Below are 20602 nucleotides of genomic sequence, written 5' to 3'. Positions count from 1 at the left end.
TTGTTATTTACACATTATTAGGGACACAATAGGCACCCATTTTGTAGAGTGATGCTCTTGGTGTTCTTTTTTATTTCTTCACATTGCACTGTGAAATTGTCAAGAAAGTAATATACAGCAATGTATTTTTAAAAACTATTATATAATTGCATTCATTACAGCTCAGCCAAGTGGAGATAACTTAATAAAACACTTCCCACTGCAAGAGTCATTTTCAGCCTCCATGCCACCTCTAGCCTTCTCCATGGCAGATCCGCCTCACTGAATCTTACCTGCATGTCTGGATCTGACATGTGTCTCAGGAGGGGGGAGATGAGAAGCGTGGTGGGACGCTTGCCTGTCTTAGATGTCCTTCAGTCTAAATTCCTATTTGGCATCATTGAGCTTTAACTGGATTTCTACCCCGCAGGTGGTCAGTAGGTGAATGTGTGCAAACCATTGTGAGATTATGCACGTGTGTGTGTGTGTGTGTGTGTGTGTGAATAGATGGAGGGTCAAAGGCTGTACTAAAGTATCAGGCTAACCTGCCACTCAGCTGTTGCGGTGGTATTTGTTCCCATGGGAATCCCATTTCAGCCAATGAAATGCAAAGATGACATGGGACCACAGAATGGGGTTTTAAAATGAAGAAAGAGAGTCTGTGGCCATGGAGACAGATCATTGGAGCTGGAATCAATCATCTCATTTTATAATTTTATGACAAATATCTTAGACTGCCCAGACTACAATATATGCTGTTGGATAGTTTTTGTGCATCATGTCCACTTAGAGTCAGCATGAAATCAAAACTGACCCTATTGAATGATATTTTTGAATGATTCATCGGTGCATGTTATTCTAAAGAAGAATAATGGTCTTTCATCAAAGTATAAATATAATAAATTGCTCTCCTTCTGAAATGATTTTCCTCTCCAGTCAACATCACCAAACCCACTTATATTTCAGTGCTTGGTTTTCACAGACCAGCCAATTTATATATAAAATCTCTACATTTTTTTTCATTAAATATCGACTTTCACTCAGAAATGTCAGTTTAAGCAAGTTAAATAGTTTGAGAACTTCATTCATGTATTAAGATCCAAAATCAATGTGCGTACAATTTTTCTTTTTTTCCCATTACCATTTCAATTTTTCTTTCGTACAAATCTTTTTTTTGTGTTTATAATGTTCCATCACTTCATTTTTTGCTCTCTTTCCCTCACAGGATCTCTCTCCTTTCCCTCAAACAGTCGTTCAGTCCTCACCCTCAGCCTTTAATCTTTTTCTAGCTAGCCCTCATCACCTTTTCCCCCTCATTCCCTACACTTTCCCTCTTTTCAGGTGAATCATGTTCTTTTCAGAGGTTCGATGTGGGCTATTCAGCGACTGAAGTGGCCCACCATTACCGCCAGTGCAATCGAATTGTTCCGCAGAAAGCTCTTAGCAGCAAAAAGCGCTCGAGCAACTCTGTGAAAAGCCCACAAAAATGGAGTCGTCTTATTTGTCCTGATTTTGAGTGGGCTCGCAGTGTGCTTATAACTGTGCCAGCCTTCACGAGGGTTTTACTTGAACTCTTGTCTTTAAAACGTTAGCCCACATTTTATTGAAAGTTTAAAAGCATTTATCTGTCTTTTCTCAGGGGCATTCCAGGGAAGAAATGCGGGAACATTATCTTCACAGCTGAGGAACTCAGCAATTGCCGGGTCAGTACAAGACTAACGCACATGCACACACACACGCACGTAGTCTTAGTGGTCTTTCATCAAGCTGAATGCCTAAAGCATTGTATTTAAATATCAGAGGTGAAGTATTTTTCTTTTTTGCTAATATTAGGTACTGAGAGACAGAAAAAGCAAAAGAATATCTAGATTTTCCAAGTTAATCCATTGTGGATGTCTCTGTATTCACTCAAGAGTGAACAGGTGAATCTCATGAAACCTGTCAATCATGTGTCATATTTCATTACGGAGCATACATCTCAAAATCTAAAGAAAAAAAAAAAATTTGTTTAAAGGAAACGAAGCTTGTAGTACCATTAAGATTTGTTTTGCATTACAATGTTTTTATGGTAATTAGCACAATTCCTTCCCCAATTCACATTACTGCTATGCAAAAAATAAGGTAAAATAAATGTAATGATAAAAATAATACATCATATATATTTTTTTCATGTATTAATGTATTCATACATTTGGAAGAATTTGTGCACTAATTTACTTTTACATTGATTTTAATAAAAAAAAACAAAAAAACATTTTGTTTAACAGAAGGAAGCTCATAGGACCATTAAGATTGGTTTTGCATTACAACATTATTTTTTATACTAATTAGCACTTTCCATCCCTAATTCACATTACTGCTAAGCAAAAATAATAAACAAACAAATAAATAAATAATAGTAATAAAAATAAAAATGTTTTATTTGATATATTATACATCATGGAAGTATTTGTTGAACTTTAATTTACTGTATATTGATTTTAAATATATAAATATATATATACATATATATATATATATATATATATATATATATATATATATATATATATATATATATATATATAAACAAAAACATTAGAACCATTCTGATTTGTTTTGCATTACAAAATTTTTTTATATTAATATAATATAATAATATAAATGAATATAAAATATAATATGAATTATATTTTATATTAATTTATATTATTCTTTCCCAAATTCACATTTGTGCTATGCAAAATAAAATAAAATAAAATTGTATTTTATATATTAAAATATTTGTTGTACTTTATTTTACTGTATTTTAATTTTAAATAAAAAATACAGTAATTATATGTTTTTACAGACATTAGAATTATCAGTAAGATTTTTTAAAAGAAGAAATTAATATTTGTATTTTGCAAGGATGCATTGAATTGATCAAAAGTGACAGTAAATACATTGATAATGTTACAAAAGATTTCCATTTCAAATAATTGCTGTTCTTTTGAACTTTCTGTTCATGAAATAATTCTGTGGGGAAAAAAATGTATTAGTTTCCACAAAAAATATTTTACTGGCACCAAACTTTTGAACGGTAGTGTATCTTTATTTATGTAGGGGTTGAGGGGGAAAATGTGCTTTATGGTCCTGAAAATAACGTCACGAAATAAAATAAAGTCACGATGTTCAAAAAAAAAAAAAAAAAGTCAGGGTGAAATGTGACCTGGACATAATTTTGTGAGATTCCCCATCATACATTTGATCCTACACCCTTGAAGACTTAAAACGATCAATGCAAGACTGCAAAATGCACGCCAAGTGCAGCATTTGGCTCACTATTTTGTCCCATCCATGTTAATACCTGTTTTAAACTGTCCATCTCTTTTCAGTCATTCCACCTGCAATTTGACTGTTATAGTGCCTTGGGCCAGTCCATAAAACCACATAAATATCATTTCAGATGGCACAAATTATGTATATATATTCAATTTCGTCCCTCTGTGTCCTTGTAATAGCATGTAGCTACAGGGAGTGTTTGGCAGAAAGCCGTGACAGTTCACCTCAAATACAGCTTCTTCCTCCCCAAGAGGGACGGGCCATTTTAAAAGGCAGATGAGCTGTCTGTCCGGTGTGTCACCCAGACCGTAGTTCCTCGAGTGCTCCCTAGACATTCTCTCTCTATCAAGATCCAATTAAATCTGTTGCATGTGTGACTTCCCTCCTGGTCTTGAGGGTCTCCCCAGAGATCTGGTATTCTGAAGAGAACAGCTCCAATAAATAGCTAAACACTGGAGACCTCCGCTCAACATTAATATGTATGAACCAATTGCTGTTCTCCTCTAACACGAGTGTGTCCTCTCTGTGGAATTGATTTCTTGTCCTAGTATTTTGCCTTTGTTGTGTCCTGAACTCCTGCTCCAGAGAGATGTTAACTGAGGCCAGCGATTAAAATGCATTGTTGGATATAATAGTGCCGGTATTGAAGACTCGGAGTCAGGAGTGCATCTGCTTTGTTTGCTTGTTTGTGCACCTTGTTTGTTTTTTAGTAGCTCTAAGAATATTCTATTCCCATATATCCCAAAGTAATCAAAGTGTTTTATAACAGGACATTGCAACCATGCAACTCTGTGCTAACAAGTTGGATAAAAAGGATTTCTTCGGGAAGTCTGATCCCTTCCTGGTGTTTTACCGCAGCAATGAAGACGGCACGTGAGTACGAGTGTTTAAAGGAGTATTCATTGTGTTTCCTGTTACTAATGAACATCATCTTAACAACATTCCCATACCAGGTGTGATACAACAAGTACTTCTGTCAAAGTGTAACTTTGCCGATTTTCAGCTTTCTTTATATTGTTAAAGTGTCGATAGTATATGTAAATGAACAATGTTTACTCGTTCTCTGTGTTACCTGGACAGAGAAATTCATGTTTATTTGTTAGCAAATGTACTTATGCAGACTTTTGCTGAGAAATAAACATGAATTTTTGGACTTCTGACAGCTCCAGAGCTTTCGTGAAAGCTGCAAATTATACTTTCGCATTTTTGTATTCCCACCCCCATACAGTCGGATTGACAGAGGGTTATTAACAGAACAGTTATTGCAAGAGTAGGTTTATCACCGAAAACCGTATCATACTATGTCTACTCTTTAAACAGCATTATGGTAAAAATGTAACACTATGGCAACAGCTTTCTTACCTGTAGGCGACGGCATTTTGCTTCAGGCAGAACTGACAGAATGGTAGTTTCTTTCAGTTTTCCCCTCCTTTTGGCTTAAATCATTGTGTTCATGGTCATAAAGTTTGAAACACAAAGGTTTTTCATATTTTCCTTCACTGGACATCGAAAGTAATGCTGTATTTACACCACCGCATAATTACCGTAATCTTGAGATGACAACATATGACATTATATTCGGAGCTGTTCACATCCTCGGACTGGGAATTATGCGTTTCTATGGCAAATATGCAAATACTGGCCACGAAGAAGTCTATGCTATTTCGTTCAGTTTAGTAGTTAACCTTTCACAAAGTCATGCTAAAAACATTCATAAACGCTCTAGACAAAGTTCTTATTACTTATAATCCATATAGCAATGCTTATTAAAGAAAACTATTACAGAAATAAGTATTGTTGCATGAATAATAATCAAATAATAAAATTACCTAGCCTATAGTGAAGTATTAAAAAAATTGTGATGCAATGAATAAGGTCTAATTTAACAATGACCATCCCCCCCCCAAAACAGACAGAACAGAGAGAGTGTACCCAAAGTGTAGAATTGGTCACAAAATACCCCAGACTTCACTAATTTCCAATCCCATGCCCATAATCTAAATTAACTGATTTTATTTAAGTAAAAATGATCAGCCAAACAACTACATTAGATTACACTAACACAAATCACTGTAAGGGTCAGATCAGGGACAAAAAGCTCAGACAAAAATGAAAATTCTGTCATCATATAATCACTATTATTGTTCTAAACCTGTATAACTTACTTTCTCCTGCAGACTACAGAAGAAGATAAATAGAAGTATGTTGGCATGTCCCCATTGACTTCCATTGTAAATTAATTCTATTCTAAATGGGTAAATGATGACAGAATTTGCAGAATTTTGTGTGTATATCCACTTTTCCAAAAAAATTAATAGTTAAATTATGTTTAAAGCAAGAAAATCTCAACCAATCAGAACATATTTCAGGTTTAATATACAGTGAAACAGAACTCAAGGTTGCATCTTTTTAGAAAACTGTTCTGGAAGAAGGAACATGGTAAAACCAAGGATTATCGCTTCTTTCTTCTCAATTTCATGCCAGCTTAGGGCATGGTGTTTGCTTAATGTTTCTAGACTGAACATAAAAACCCATAAAACAAAATTACCACTAAGTGTTAGCTCAATTGACTGATAACAGAGGGTTATGGATGGTAGTGTTGTGAATCCCAAGAGGCTCTTCATGCCCACCATGAGCTGCTCTTGATGTTAACCACTTTTATTGATGCTCCGCTGTAGTTGGTTGGTTGGTATTCATTTTCAAACATATTCCTTCAAAGTAAACCATACAGGTGTCATAACAAGCCTTTAAATAAGATTTCCTTTTTGATTTGGCTCTTTTGTAGGTTCACTATCTGTCACAAAACAGAGGTGATAAAGAATACTTTGAACCCTGTGTGGCAGCCCTTCACCATCCCAGTGCGAGCTCTCTGTAATGGAGACTATGACAGGTGAGGCTCTTTACAACCTTTACGAAGAGTGTAACCCTGCTGCATGGCTACTTTAAGATGATGTGAAATCAAAATTGACCCTATTTACTGTCTTAATACTTAATTCTCTTGGTCCTTCTGTGAACTATTAATTAATGCATGTCTATACATTCTCCACTTTATAGACATTTATGCAGATTTTTTTCATGTGCGTTAGTCCTCCGCTGGTTTTTGAATCACTTGTTTTTTTCACCAAAGAATGCTTTATTACTTCAGTTGAACTGGGTTTGATTTATAAATAAATTATCCGCACATAATGTCTTTCTTCATTTAATGAGAAATGTAGTTTGTTGAAATCACACACAAGAGAATGATACAGTTATAATACCATATTGGATAAATGCACTAACACTGTTAAAAAAAAACAGCATTATCATATTTAAATTTGTGTTAGTGCAGAATTTTGACAGCCCTTATACAGTAAATATATAATATGAGTAAAGATCCGTATTTTTATGCATTAGGTTATTGGGAGCATTCTGAAAGCCTTTGAATTAATGTCCCCAACATTGAAATAATCTTTGACTTTTTTTGATAGGAGTCTATGATTTTTGAAAGGAATAGATTTTTTGTTGCACCTTTAAAGCATCCCTCAGACTTGTGTACTGAGCTCTGAGGTGTTGAAACGAAACACCGCTGGTGCCGTGAGCTGTGGAAACGGGCAGCTGTGTCACTGTGGCAATGGGAATAATCCCAGCAGTCAGCTGGAGTGAGGCAGCGGCCGGTGCTCATGTTATTTTGGATCGGCTCTGTGGACTCACCAGGCTGCCGTTCTGCTCTGACCTTTTGAGAAAATTCTGGCTGTCTGCACTTAATTTTAGATATTGACTTGCTGTGAGGTTTGATTTGTTTGTAATCTCTCCAGAACAGTGAAGATTGATGTTTATGACTGGGACAGAGATGGAAGGTACGCTGTTCTTCGTGGCTTGTGTTTCCCTTGTGGGTAGTAAATATTCTGTTTATGAACACATAAATTATCCTGCATAACAAGAATAACTCAAGTCAAATTTTCATTAGCCAAAATAATTTCTTCTCAGCATGCTCATGCAATGTTCATTAAATATTCCCCAGACAAGTAAACGCTTTCATTTTATTTCAGTCATGACTTCATCGGTGAGTTTACGACCAGCTATAGAGAGCTGTCTCGTGGACAGAGCCAATTCAATGTTTATGAGGTAAAAAAAACATTGTTTTGTACAAATTAATTTTGATTAATATGATTGATTGAAACACCTTAGCACTTTTAGCAGTTATTTTGACTTGTTTAAAAAACACTTGTAATCAATAGGGTACAAAATGAGGCTTGCAACTCTTAAAAAGTGAAAAAGAATGTCAAAAATATTATATGAGCATTTTTTTGTATTTAATTATGTTTATGTAAGTAACAGGGTTGTGCTGAAAATGTGGGACACATCTAAATATTGTGTTTTAATAACAAAAAAAGAGTTTTTATTTCAGTGATTTGAATATAATTTCAATTGATTATCAAAATTATGTTATTGCTGTAGGATTTTCATTGTTAGATACAACCAAGAAGGTGAAGACAGGCTAAAAAGAAGGATACATACATTTTATGTGTTGAAAACTAGCTACTTTTCATGTCAGGATCATTTTTTGTTAGATAATAGTTATCTAATAGTTCTAAACACGTCTAATGCCTCTTAAAAAGTAATGGGACAACAACGTGGGCCGTATTCATGGAAGTGCCAAAAATGTTTCATGAATCATAAGAGGGAAAAAAAAACACATGAGGACACTTCAGTAATATGTCATATTCCTTTCATCCATGTTTGATGGGTGTCTTTTTGTTTCTTTCAGGTTCTGAATCCTAAGAAGAAAGGCAGGAAAAAGAAATACGTCAACTCTGGCACGGTACGTGTGAATGAATTACCTGTCAAGCGCTCTCCTCTTCTGATTTATTTTCATAATGACTTCCATTATCTCTCCTCTCTCTCTCTTTTTCACTCTCTCTAGGTAACACTTTTGTCCTTCAAAGTGGAATCGGAGTACACATTTGTGGACTTCATTCGGGGCGGGTAAGTGCCCCTTAAAAAGTCCCTGGATAAATTAGGCTGGAGAAAGATGCAGATTTACTGGTTAGAGAGCAGCTGGATCAGGCATGCGTGTAAACCATTTGTGGAATTATAGTTAGTTGATCTGAATATCTTGCGTTCAAGACTATATCAATAAATCAGAGTGAATCTTATTGTCATTGAGCTTTCAGGACAGTTCACTTTCAGGAATTACCAGTATGTTGTGTTGAATACTGATACAAATATTAATGAAATGCACTATAGAAATAGGGTTTTTTGTGTGTTATGGTTATGTGCTTCTAGGCTAAATTCAGTAATAGTCAAATAGTTTGACGGATTATATAAAAATTAGGGCTGTCAATTTGACATGTTAATTTAATTTGATTATTTAATGCAAAAATGTACACAGTGTTTCTTAAATTAATTCCATAACTGGAAGCCATTCAAGCTTGAAATAAAACCTTCATGTTTTATAAAGGAAACCTGCATCACCAATCCATGCTTACTGAGAGCAGAGAGCAAAAAATGAGTGAAGAGCCCATTTTTAATCAATTGACAGCCCTAATAAAAATGTAAAACCGTTTTTGCTAAAGCAAACATCACATACTCATTTCCGAACAACTGAAATCAAGGCAATGATTCAGTATACCAGTATGTCATACCATATGCTTGCCTTTTAATTACAACTAAACCTTTAATTATGCATTGACTTGGTAAAAAAAACATATGTTTGTACAAAAAAAGAAGCATTTAGAAGCTAAATTTTGCATCATAGAAATGGAAGTTTAAGTAGAAGTTTGAATTCTCTCAGCATATTCTACTAGTGCACTTTCATTAATTAGCATTATAAATATGAATTTACAGAATTTGTCTTTTATAAATTTGTATATATACAGTGGTACCCGAAAGCTAAAAGAATCCACATTGATAATAAATAAATGATTAGTATTTTGAACATTTTAAAACAAAGAAATGATTTAAATGAATGGAAATGTAAAAGACATATTTGGACTATAATATTTGGATTCTGGACTATTTCTAGGTTACTAATCAAATGTGTGACATTGAGCATGTGAACTCCTTTGTACTAAAGGTCAGATGTCTTGCTTCCTTGAAGCATGGATAATATGGATCAGATTTTGCTCATGTCAGCTCAAGTGCTGCTGTTATTAGAACAAAAGGGGGACAAACCATATACTAAGAAATTCCATTTTTACTCATATGCTTATATAATGAGTTTATATAACGACGTAACTCGCTGCTTATCTACCATAGTACGATGCATCTTAGAAGAAATCAGCTAGCTTAGTCATGACAGTTTCCCAAAACCATATTGTCATTATGCATTATTATGCATTATTCAACTACATTGGTTATTGATGTCACGCAAGTGGTGGAGTCATCTTATTTTAATTAATCCATTTGAGACATGGCATCTGAGGACTCATTCTCATTTTTAGTTATTTTCATAGATGATATAATTCAGTTATTTTAATAGAATTTTTTTTCAAAGTCTTTTTTTTTAACTGTCACTTTTGATTAATTTAATGCATCCTTGCTGAATAAAAGTATTAATTTCTTACTGACCCCTAACTTTTGAACAGTAGTGTATTACACCCTGGACATGTAAAATAACAAATCATGTCAAGTACCCATATGATTATATACTGCATTGGTTTCAACTTTTGACTGTGACTCTTCAATTTTGAAACAGAACCCAGCTGAACTTCACTGTAGCAATAGACTTCACCGCGTCTAACGGTAAGACCATCTTCATTGACTGAAATATTTAGAGCTTGGCATTGATGTAAGTGACATCACTGTCTTTGTACTTGTGTCTAAACTTGTATTGATTGATACCTGAATGCAGGAAACCCATCACAGCCGACATCGCTCCACTACATGAACCCGTATCAGCTGAACGCGTACGCCATGGCCCTTAAAGCCGTGGGGGAAATCGTCCAGGATTATGACAGTGACAAACTCTTCCCTGCCTACGGCTTTGGAGCTAAACTCCCTCCTGATGGCAAGATCTCTCATGCTTTTCCCCTGGTGAGTAACGGCTCAAAAAGAGGCACACACAATAACACCACAGTGATGTTGGATGGTTAAAGGTTTGTTCACCATAAAATGAAAATTCAGTCATCATTTACTTACTCTCATGTCGTTCCATACCGGTATGACTTTTTTTTTCTTCTGTGTAACACAAAAGATTTTTCTATACAGTGCACTACATTGGACCCCATTGACTTTCATTGTTCAGACAAAAACAGTTTAAACATTTTTCAAATTATCTTGTTTTGTGTTTCACAAAAGAAAGAAAGGTTTGGAATGACACAAACAATGACAGAATTTATTTCTTCTTTTTTTCAAGAAACCTTGGGAGAATGTTAAGGGAAATTTTGTAGTGAAACAGAAGATATGCAAAAAATAAGACAAGACTTGATTTTATTCTGAATTAGTTGGATTGTGAAAAAAGGACATTTCTTACTACAATGTTTTTATTTAATTATACAAAAAAACCTACAAAAGTAGCGATGCACAGATATAGATTATAATATAGAATATTGGCTGATACTGCTATTACTACTACTACTCAATTAATAATAATAATAAATTAATTTACATTAAATTATTTTTTATTGATAAATTATTTATATATAAAAAGCTACAAAAGTAGGATGCATAAATATAGATTATTATATAGAATATTGGCTGATACTACTATAATTATTATTTAATTACAATTAAATAACTTTTTTGTATAAATTTTATATATATATATATATATATATATATATATATATAATATACAAAAAATCTACAAAAGTAGGAATGTACTGATATAGATTATAATATAGAATATTGGCTGATACGGCTACTACTTCTAGTACTAATTATTATTATTAGTAGTAATAGTAGTAGTAAATGAATTTACATTAAAATACTTTTTTATTTATAAATTATTTATGCATATATATAAAAAAGTTGGGATGTAAAGATATAGATTATTATATAGAATATTGGTTAATATTAACTCTACTACTTATTATTATTATTATTATTATTATTATTAAATGACACAAATCATGACAGAATTTTCATTTTCAGGTGCATCTCTTTAAAACCACACAGACATGATATTCATTATTAATACTGAACTTCGCTGTCATGAATTTTCAGCATTGGACATATAGCGCATAACAGCATAAAATATCCCTCAGCCCAGTATGAATATGTCAGAAGCAACGGGAGTTATTCCTCATGTGTTATATATGAACTTGTGGAGATCCTCTCCAATACATGTGTATTCTGACCTCGTAGAACTCTGACTGTGAGAATGCAAACTGCGTCGGCATCGAAGGCGTGCTGGAGGCGTACTATGACTGTCTTCGTAAAGTGCAGCTCTACGGCCCCACCAACTTTGCCCCTGTCATCAACCAGGTGGCACAGTAAGCTAAACAGTCCTCCTGCAATTGACACGAGGTTGAGCTCTCATTCTGTCTCTCTGCCCTGGTCTTTTTTCTGTCTCCGCTGTGAGATGAACTCCTTCCTGTCACTATCCACTTGTTATTCACTCTAAAGCCTGTCCTCTCTCCACACAAATGCACTTACACGCGCACACACGTGCTCCGAAGACTCCTCCGGAATTCTGTGCTTGACTAACACTTCACTCAGTGTACCTGCTGCTCAGATGCAGTCCAGGTCTGAGGTTTACCACGCAGAAACTTTTTAAAAGGGACATATCATGGAAAACAGGATTCAGCTTGCTTGCTTGAAATAAGGGACTTTGATGTACTATGTAGGCAGCGTTCACAACACAAAGCGCCCTCTTTAGTCACCGATTATTTATTGAATCTGAGCTACAAAAATGGGTCATTTAAAATTCAGTGTTATTGTGATGTGAAGCCATGAGCACATTAACATTTGACGTTTAAATGTAACAGGATGAATGATAGTTTAAACTATTTGAAGAGGTTAGCCATTCACAACAGAGGTCTAAGGGTCAGACTGTGGTAGAAAATGGTAGTGTGAAACTGAAAAAATATGACAGTTTTTGTTGCAAGAAATCTTTAGAGAATTTTTGTAGTTTATATAATAATATTTAACAAAAATAGGACAGAAATAATTAGGACAGGACTTGATTTTATTCAAAATTAATTGTGAAAAGTGGACATGCCTTTTCACAATGGTTTTATACTACTACTATTATTAAATTATTAAATATATATATATATATATATATATAGCTTTTTTGTATGTATTATATATATATATATATATATAAGTAGGGATGTACAGATATATTATTAAATAGAATACAGTACTACTACTAATAATAATTATTATTATTAAATTTTATATATATATATATATATATATATATATATACACACACACACACACATATATATATATATATATATATATATATATATATATATATACACAGTATATATACACAGTATATACACACAGTATATATGTATGTGTATTTATATATATATATATATATATATATATAAAATATGCAAATAGCTACAAAAGTAGGGATGCAGATATATTATTAAATAGAATACAGTACTACTACTACTACTAATAATAATTATTATTCAATTATTATATATATTTATTATATGTAGTACATATATGTGTGTGTGTGTGTGTGTATAAATATATATATATATAAATATATATATATACACACACACACACATATATATATATATATATATATATATATATATATATATATATATATATACACAAAAAAGATACACATTGGGCCTCATTCAAGAAACATGCACAGAATTCATTTCAGTTTGATCATTTATGCAGGAATGTTTTGCACAGAAAGTCATGACATAATGAGGGTGATTACGTCATAAAATCCTGATAAAATAAAGCAGAAAGACATGGATAATTATTACTCTTTAAGCTTGCCACAGAAGAAGAATGTAGGGTTTCAATTGAAAACGTAATCTCCGGTCTGTTTCAAATATCACGTATATCATGTCATTATCAGTACACCGCTCATCACACAATATGACAAAAAACCTAAACCTTGCACACACATGTGAAGAGGCTTTTAATTGCCCTTGTCAGTTTCAAGGCTTCTTCAGATCCGGCTAAATCTCTCAATCTAAAGAAAATCAAACTCCCAGAACTGCAGAGGTGCTTTAAGAGGCAGATATTGATCGCCTGCTGCTGAAGTGGTCAACTTTACAAGTTGGTATGAGTCTCCTCTCTCAGCTCGCCACTTCTTACGTGCCGTGACTGAGACAATATCTGGAGGTGGTTATTAGGGTCAATGGACTGGAAGGAACAGACAGATTTAATAATAAAAGTTGAGAAAAGGGCTCAGATAAAATGAGGAGGATTTTACTGGGTATTTCCAGTGATATGCTGGAACACAGAATCATAATCCCCAAATTATTAAATATGAATAAGTATTATTAATTATTTTAATAATAATAAGTATTATAGTATTTTTGTGTGTGTGTTAAAATTAAACCCATTTCTAGGAATCAGAATATCATAGAGACTTGTTTTGACTTGGGCCAGTTAGCAATCACCCATAATACCATAGCAACCGTGTAGAAGTGCACTTGTTTTATTGCAGCCAGACATATTAAATCATTTTCCCTGGAGTCATTTTTAGTTTTTTTTTAATTTTTGCTGGAATATAGAAGCTCTTAACTTTAACTGTACTGTAAATCCTCAGGTGCGCGGCAGAGGTGACAGATGGCTCTCAGTACTTTGTGTTGCTGATCATCACAGACGGTGTCATTTCCGACATGGTGCAGACTAGAGAAGCTGTGGTCACCGTGAGTCATTTTTGCTTGTTAGACCTTCATGATGTTCTGTAAATACAATAATCTTTTTAGCAGGGCACGATTACATTTTGCTGCCCCTTCCCTATTTACAGGCGGCATCCCTTCCCATGTCAATCATAATTGTGGGAGTCGGCCCTGCTGAATTTGATGGTGAGATTATGGCACTGCAAACAGAGATGGTCTCGAAACAAGAATACGATATGTGATGTAACTATTCTCTTGTTGATGTAACAGCTATGGAAGAGTTGGATGGAGATGAGGTCAGGGTGTCCTCCAGGGGACGTGTTGCTGAGAGAGACATTGTCCAGGTACATAATGTTACCTATTCGGGATTATTATTATTATTATTATTTTTTAAAGTTAGATAATTGAAAAAAATCTATTTGGCCCTGAGTAAATGTAACATTATAAATTTTGCTCATTTGATTAATTTTAATCATGTTAGGCTAAATAATAACAATAATAATAATAATAATAATAATAATAATGCATTTAACTATCATTTAACTAACAATTAGCATTATATTTGTTACAGTATTTATTAATCTTTCTTAACGTTAGTATTTTAGACCATAAAAATACAACTGTTGTTTGTTGGTTCATGTTAGCTCAGGTCCATTAAATAATATTAACAGATACAACTTTTGATTTTAATAATTTATTAGTAAATATTGAAATGAACATCAACTAAGACTAAAGGGTTAGTTCACCCAAAAATGAAAATTCTGTCATTAATTACTCACCCTCATGTCGTTCCACACCCGTAAGACCTTCGTTCATCTTCAGAACACAAATTAAGATATTTTTGATAAAATCCGATGGCTCATTGAGGCCTGCATTGCCAGCAAGACAATTAACACTTTTAGATGCCCAGAAAGCTACTAAAGACATATTTAAAACAGTTCATGTGACTACAGTGGTTCAACCTTAATGTTATGAAGCGACGAGAATACTTTTTGTGTGCCAAAAAAACAAAATAAAGATTTTATTCAACAATATCTAGTGATGGGCGATTTCAAAACACTGCTTCATGAAGCTTCGAAGCTTTACGAATCTTTTGTTTCAAATCAGTGATTCGGAGCGCGTATCAAACTGCCAAAGTCACTTGAACTATTGAAATTTCGAAACACTTATGACATAACGAAGCCTCGTTTACTGAAATTATGTGACTTTGGCAGTTTGATACACGCTCCGAACCACTGATTCGAATGGGTGTAGAACGACATGAGGGTGAGTAATTAATGACAGAATTTTCATTTTTGGGCGAACTAACTCTTTAATAATTAGATGCTTTAGAGGTGTTTTTCATCATTAGTTCACGTTAAGTAATGTAGTTAACTAATGTTAACAAATTGAACTTTATTGTAAAGTGTTTCCAAAATAAAAAATAAGTGGTTTTGATTTGAGACACATTTCATAAATATGGTACACTTTGGTGTCCCATGACTGTTTAAAGCTTTAGAAAGACTAGTGTTGTCAAAAGTACCAACCACGATACCAAGTCGGTACTGAAATTTAAAAAATGTGACACTTTGAGCGCTGTTGAGCGGATTCGTAAACACCTCTGATTGGCCATTGTGTTCACGTGCTTATCCGACATGATTGGCTACAATGATCGACGCTTCAAAAACATGTTGTAAATAGACATCAGTGATGTTTTGTTTTATGTTATGTTATGTTATGCTTTATTTTATTTTGTTTTTTTTGTGTTGTTTTTTTGTTTTTGTTTTTTGTTGTTTTTCTATCTCTTACTTTTCCTTTTTCTTTTTGTAGTAAAGTCAGAAAGCCATTTTTCATGAGATTCATCTCTGTTTCTCTGATTTAGTTTGTACCGTTCCGAGACTACATTGACCGATCCGGGAACCAGGTGCTCAGCATGGCCCGACTGGCCAAAGATGTCCTGGCCGAGATCCCTGACCAGCTGCTGTCGTTCATGAAGAGCAGAGGCATTGAACCCAGACCAGCCCTCTCCCCCTCTCCTACACCACAGATAAACGTCCACCTCTGATCCTAGAGCAGTATTTTATCCCCTCCCTCAAACAGCTCTACGTTCACGTCTGAACCCCCCCGGGTCCGTCACTGGGGATGCACATTTTTACTTTCCACATTGGTTAGCAGTAGCACATTATATAGTTACAATAATAATCAACTGAATCAGGAACATGTTAATATAAGCGTGTGGTGTTATACTTTATAATCAGCCAGTGATCATTCAAAAGAAGTTTGTGCTTGTCTGGAATGGAAGATGTGGAAGTAAATAGAAGGTGAATTTCCTGAAAAGAAATGTCTGGGTCGTTTTTCACCCAAAAATCTAAAGATGAGAAAAACAATAAAAAATACATCAAATTTTACATAAAATACAATTCACATAAATTACATAAAATAAATGGAGCCAATATTATTGCTTTGGGACATTATTTTCTCATTCTAAAATCTCATGTTACCCTAAAAAATACTTTAACTTATTTGCTGAAATTATATATGACAATTTGAGGAGAAACTTAATTGTCACTATGCAGAACAAAAAATGAGTTGGCCTTAAAACAGACTGTAAGTAAAATATCATATTGTGTGTTGAAACATCATCTGGACATTTCTTATTGAAATTTACCCAGGAACATGATTCTCTGTGCTCTCACACCCGAGGCACAGAGCGAGCGAGTGGTACGCTGTAATACCCAAACACGCATGCACAGGTCACCTTTAGCTTCACGCATCATCTTTGTATTTCACGTAGTTTCTTGGGGCAACATATTTTTTTCATTTTCTCACTGGCTGAGTTAGTTGCGCCGGCACACTTTTGAGTCTGTAAATATTTTCTAATTTGTGCCCGATTTTGAAAGGAGCTAATAAGTAGCTACATGTGGCAGAAAAACAGATGCCTGTGCGGGAACACCGACGCGCTCGGAGTCTTCCGCACATCTCGAGTGGATGCAGCTAATTACCTGGAGAAACAGAGGTGCCAATCAGTGCAATTCAACCAGAGAGAGGAAGATTGAGGGAAGAAATATCCAGAGTGTAATCAGCAGAGGTTAATGGGCACAGGAAGTATGCAGACATATGGCGTGACAAAGATAAATCAGGTGATCAGCAGAACGACAGGAAGAGAGAGGGATTTTTTCATGAAGCTGCAGGGACAAAGGTGGATTTTACAGGTGAATCTCATGGAGAAACGCCTGGGTCGTATTTTACCCCAAATCAAAAGAAAATGACCATTAAGATGCCATGCATTGTGTCGTTGTTTTAATGACAAAATTCCTCCCATCCACATTCTCATTACCATATTACTATAGTAAAAATAACGTCCAGAACCCAATTATTATTTTTTTTTTAAGTCAGCATAAATTCAGTACCGTGAATGCTACCATTACCTACACTTACTATTGCACTTTAAAAATACTTTACAATTTAAATTATGGATGCACTATACTATATATCAGTACCTTATTGGTTATTAGTTAATATTGTATACTTAATTGTAAATCCTTTTTTGCTTTTTGATTACCTTTATTGTTTTTACTGCTCACCTAAAGTTATATAAATAAAAAACACTATTTTAACACTAAACTTTAATAATGTTAAATGTAATCATCAGCAAATCTCTAAATATCCATTTTAATACTGTACTTTATAATTGTTTACAATGTTGTGATGGCTAAATTCACTTCTAGCATCTAAAATGTTTTATTTCTAGTTTTTAGAATTTTAATATCAGCCATAACATGAAAATGATTAAGTTTTAATAGTAAAAATAATAGTTGCAATATAATGTCTAATTTAAATATTTTTTTCTTTATAGTATTGATAATGAAATGAATATGCTCCTAACTGTCATGATGATAATGTCGCAATGCAAAGTAAAATGCAGTTTTCCTAAAAATAGGCTTTTTTCTTTTGAATTAGGGTTGACGCATGACCTAGATGTTTCTTGACATTTTTCGTGAGGTTCACCCTTGCGTACACTGCCATGTTTTCAAATTCCATTCCAAAAATGATTGTAGACTCATTGAATGTTTGCCAAGATTGGAACATTGAAGCGGAATCCACTTCCATTCTTTCATTCTGCTGTACATAATGAATAGTGCAATAACATTCAACATGCATTTCACCACAATTTATGGATGTATTTCCTTCACAATCCTTGTTGCTGTGATCAAAATATTGCTCAGATACTTTAATGTTGAATACCGTTTTTTCTCCATATTTATATATACAGTAATCTATCGGAAATGTTGCTAAACTGTTGCTAAACTGTAGATTTGAATGATATTTGTTTCATAGTAAAGACAGCTATAGTAAACACAGCTGCTTGTGCCAAAGTGCTACCATGTAAAACATTCCTGCCAAGGTTGTATATCGACATGTGTGAGGCGAAGATGTTCGTTTTATATCTCCTTGTTGTGTTTTTAATAAAGCATGAATGTCTTGTGCTGACTTCTGAAGAGTTTATCATGCTTATTCACAGGATGGATGGATGGATAGGTGTGCATTTGTGAATATCAGTCCTCGTTCATTGTAATTGCATGGAAATGAGGAACTACCTGTAGGACATTCTTCAGAATTTCTCCTTTTGTTTTCCACACAACGTCATGCAGGTTTGGAACGATATTAGGGTGAGTAAATGATGCCACAAGTTTTTTTTTTTTTTTTTTGGTTAAATGTGTACCCAACAATATTCACACCCACTTAGCCTAAACATTAGGATAAGTAATCAAGAAGAACAGCTTAATAGCTAATAAAGTCTCTGATTCTATTCACCGTCTATTTATGTTTTGGGATTCTAGCTCTTTGGCTCTTGACTGGCATCTGGTGGTGAATATATGCTGAATGTTTTTTTTTCCTTCTAGTTGCGTGTGTGTAGGAAGGGATGGATGTGTCACAGTTTGCAGAGGTGAAAGGTGAGAAAGTATAAGTTGAACGCTGAGAACATGACAAAACAGCTGTACTAAAGCATAAGCAGCCTTAACAAACACACCAAAGCACATTATATGATAGTTTACATTTACATTTATTCATTTAGCATTGTATTACATTCTCAAATGGTCAAATAATGCATAATTCTGATACATTATATGGTGGTTTGAGAGTTCATTGTATTGCAAACCATGTGCCAAGACTGCATTAGTCAGCTCATCTTGCTATAGGGACGAGTCTCCAGTGGTGATCAGTGTGAAGTGTTGATTGTGTGTGACACTCAAGGGTCTCTTGACATCCACTGGAGATCTCTCTAGAACTTACAGTCTGTCCTCAATGTCAGCTTGTGGTTATGCACATTTCATTCTACTGCCTGTGAGAGGAAGGAATTTAAGGGACGGTTCGCTCTAAAATGAACATTTTGTCAGCATTTACTCACATTCATGCGGTCCCAAACCCATGGAACACAAAAGGAGATGTTTTGAAGAATCTCCAAGATAGGGCTGGACGATACGACCTAAAATCAGAATCTCGATTAATTGAACTTTTACTTCGATTACGATTAATGAACGATTAATTTTTGCCCTCATATATGCTTGACTATTAAGGGTGGGATATTTTTTCCTAATGAAACAGTGCTTCGACATAGCTCAATTTCAGCAGTTATTTTATCTATGGTTTGTAACATTTCTTACAGATTTCTGCTCATTGTAAATCAGATACAGATAAATGAGCACAGTACAAGTACATTTATTTGAATGCATTAATGAGAGAGTGATTGCGTGTGAATTAGTCATACAGTCTCTCTATTAATTGTGAAGCTGTGGGTTGTAAGTAGTTACTTCAAAAGTAGAAAAATATATGCTATAACTTTTGAGTTTCTAAGCTACTTTAGTGAAAAATCACAGGACAGCGCTGACAAAGAGTTTCTGCGCTCCTCTCTGTGCACACAATCTTCACGTTATGTGCAGCTACTGTCTGTATGAGTATTTGTGTGTCACAATACATCAGCGCAGTAGCTCAATAGGCTACAATGATAAACCTCCGACGGTCTAAAATCACTTGAATGTCCAAACTGGCAAGCCTTAAAACATAAAACTGACAAACTTTGATCTCACTTTCAGGCTTGCGCGCTGTCTTTGTGTTGACTCAGCATCTGAGTTCGCCTCCGTGTTACTTCCATCCCGCTGACTGGACAGGGCGGAGTCACATGACTACACACGCTAGGTTTTTAAGGGGAAAGTATTAACAGAATTAAAAAATGGGAAAATTACGTTGGTTAGAGGTTCTGAATTTCGGTTTCGATTACTTTTCGATTAATTGTCCAGCCCTACTCCAAGATATCAAGCTTCAAAATTACACCAAAAAAGTAGTAGATATGTTTCGTATTAGTTTTATGTGAGGAACAGACCAAATTGCCTTAAATTTCTAATAAACTTTGAAAACGTGGTATCATGATATCAGTTTTAAAAATAAAGGTTCTTTATGGCATCTATAATTCATTGAAGAAACTTTAACATCCATGGAAACTTTCCATTCCACAAAAGGTTCTTTATAGTGGAAAATTAAAATATTTGTTCACACTAAGAAAAAAATGGTTCTTTTAA

At 34.2% G+C, this 20602-nt stretch overlaps 1 protein-coding gene and 1 long non-coding RNA gene across 3 annotated transcripts in view; one reads left to right on the top strand and one right to left on the bottom strand.

Annotated features, from left to right (window-relative positions):
- cpne9 (copine family member IX) overlaps positions 1–18515 on the top strand; it is a 42518-nt gene extending 24003 nt beyond the window's left edge. Inside the window, exons 8-21 of the mRNA XM_051881083.1 lie at positions 1619–1682; positions 4052–4155; positions 6068–6172; positions 7077–7118; positions 7311–7386; positions 8030–8083; positions 8186–8247; positions 9959–10005; positions 10115–10296; positions 11569–11696; positions 13970–14072; positions 14174–14231; positions 14316–14389; positions 15907–18515. Of these exons, the coding sequence (XP_051737043.1) occupies positions 1619–1682; positions 4052–4155; positions 6068–6172; positions 7077–7118; positions 7311–7386; positions 8030–8083; positions 8186–8247; positions 9959–10005; positions 10115–10296; positions 11569–11696; positions 13970–14072; positions 14174–14231; positions 14316–14389; positions 15907–16089 (1282 nt within the window). The 3' untranslated portion in view covers positions 16090–18515. The remainder of the gene's footprint in view (positions 1–1618; positions 1683–4051; positions 4156–6067; positions 6173–7076; positions 7119–7310; positions 7387–8029; positions 8084–8185; positions 8248–9958; positions 10006–10114; positions 10297–11568; positions 11697–13969; positions 14073–14173; positions 14232–14315; positions 14390–15906) is intronic.
- Positions 7395–20602, bottom strand: part of LOC127505495 (uncharacterized) — an 81079-nt gene continuing 67871 nt past the window's right edge. Inside the window, exon 5 of one of the 2 annotated variants that reach the window (XR_007927719.1) lies at positions 7395–8039. This is a non-coding gene — a long non-coding RNA (uncharacterized LOC127505495). The remainder of the gene's footprint in view (positions 8040–20602) is intronic. The other variant, XR_007927718.1, reaches the window with a different exon arrangement.

Source organism: Ctenopharyngodon idella, chromosome 22, assembly GCF_019924925.1.
Source record: "Ctenopharyngodon idella isolate HZGC_01 chromosome 22, HZGC01, whole genome shotgun sequence".
NCBI classification, from domain to species: Eukaryota; Metazoa; Chordata; class Actinopteri; order Cypriniformes; family Xenocyprididae; genus Ctenopharyngodon; species Ctenopharyngodon idella.
This window is presented reverse-complemented; position numbering and strand designations above follow the sequence as displayed.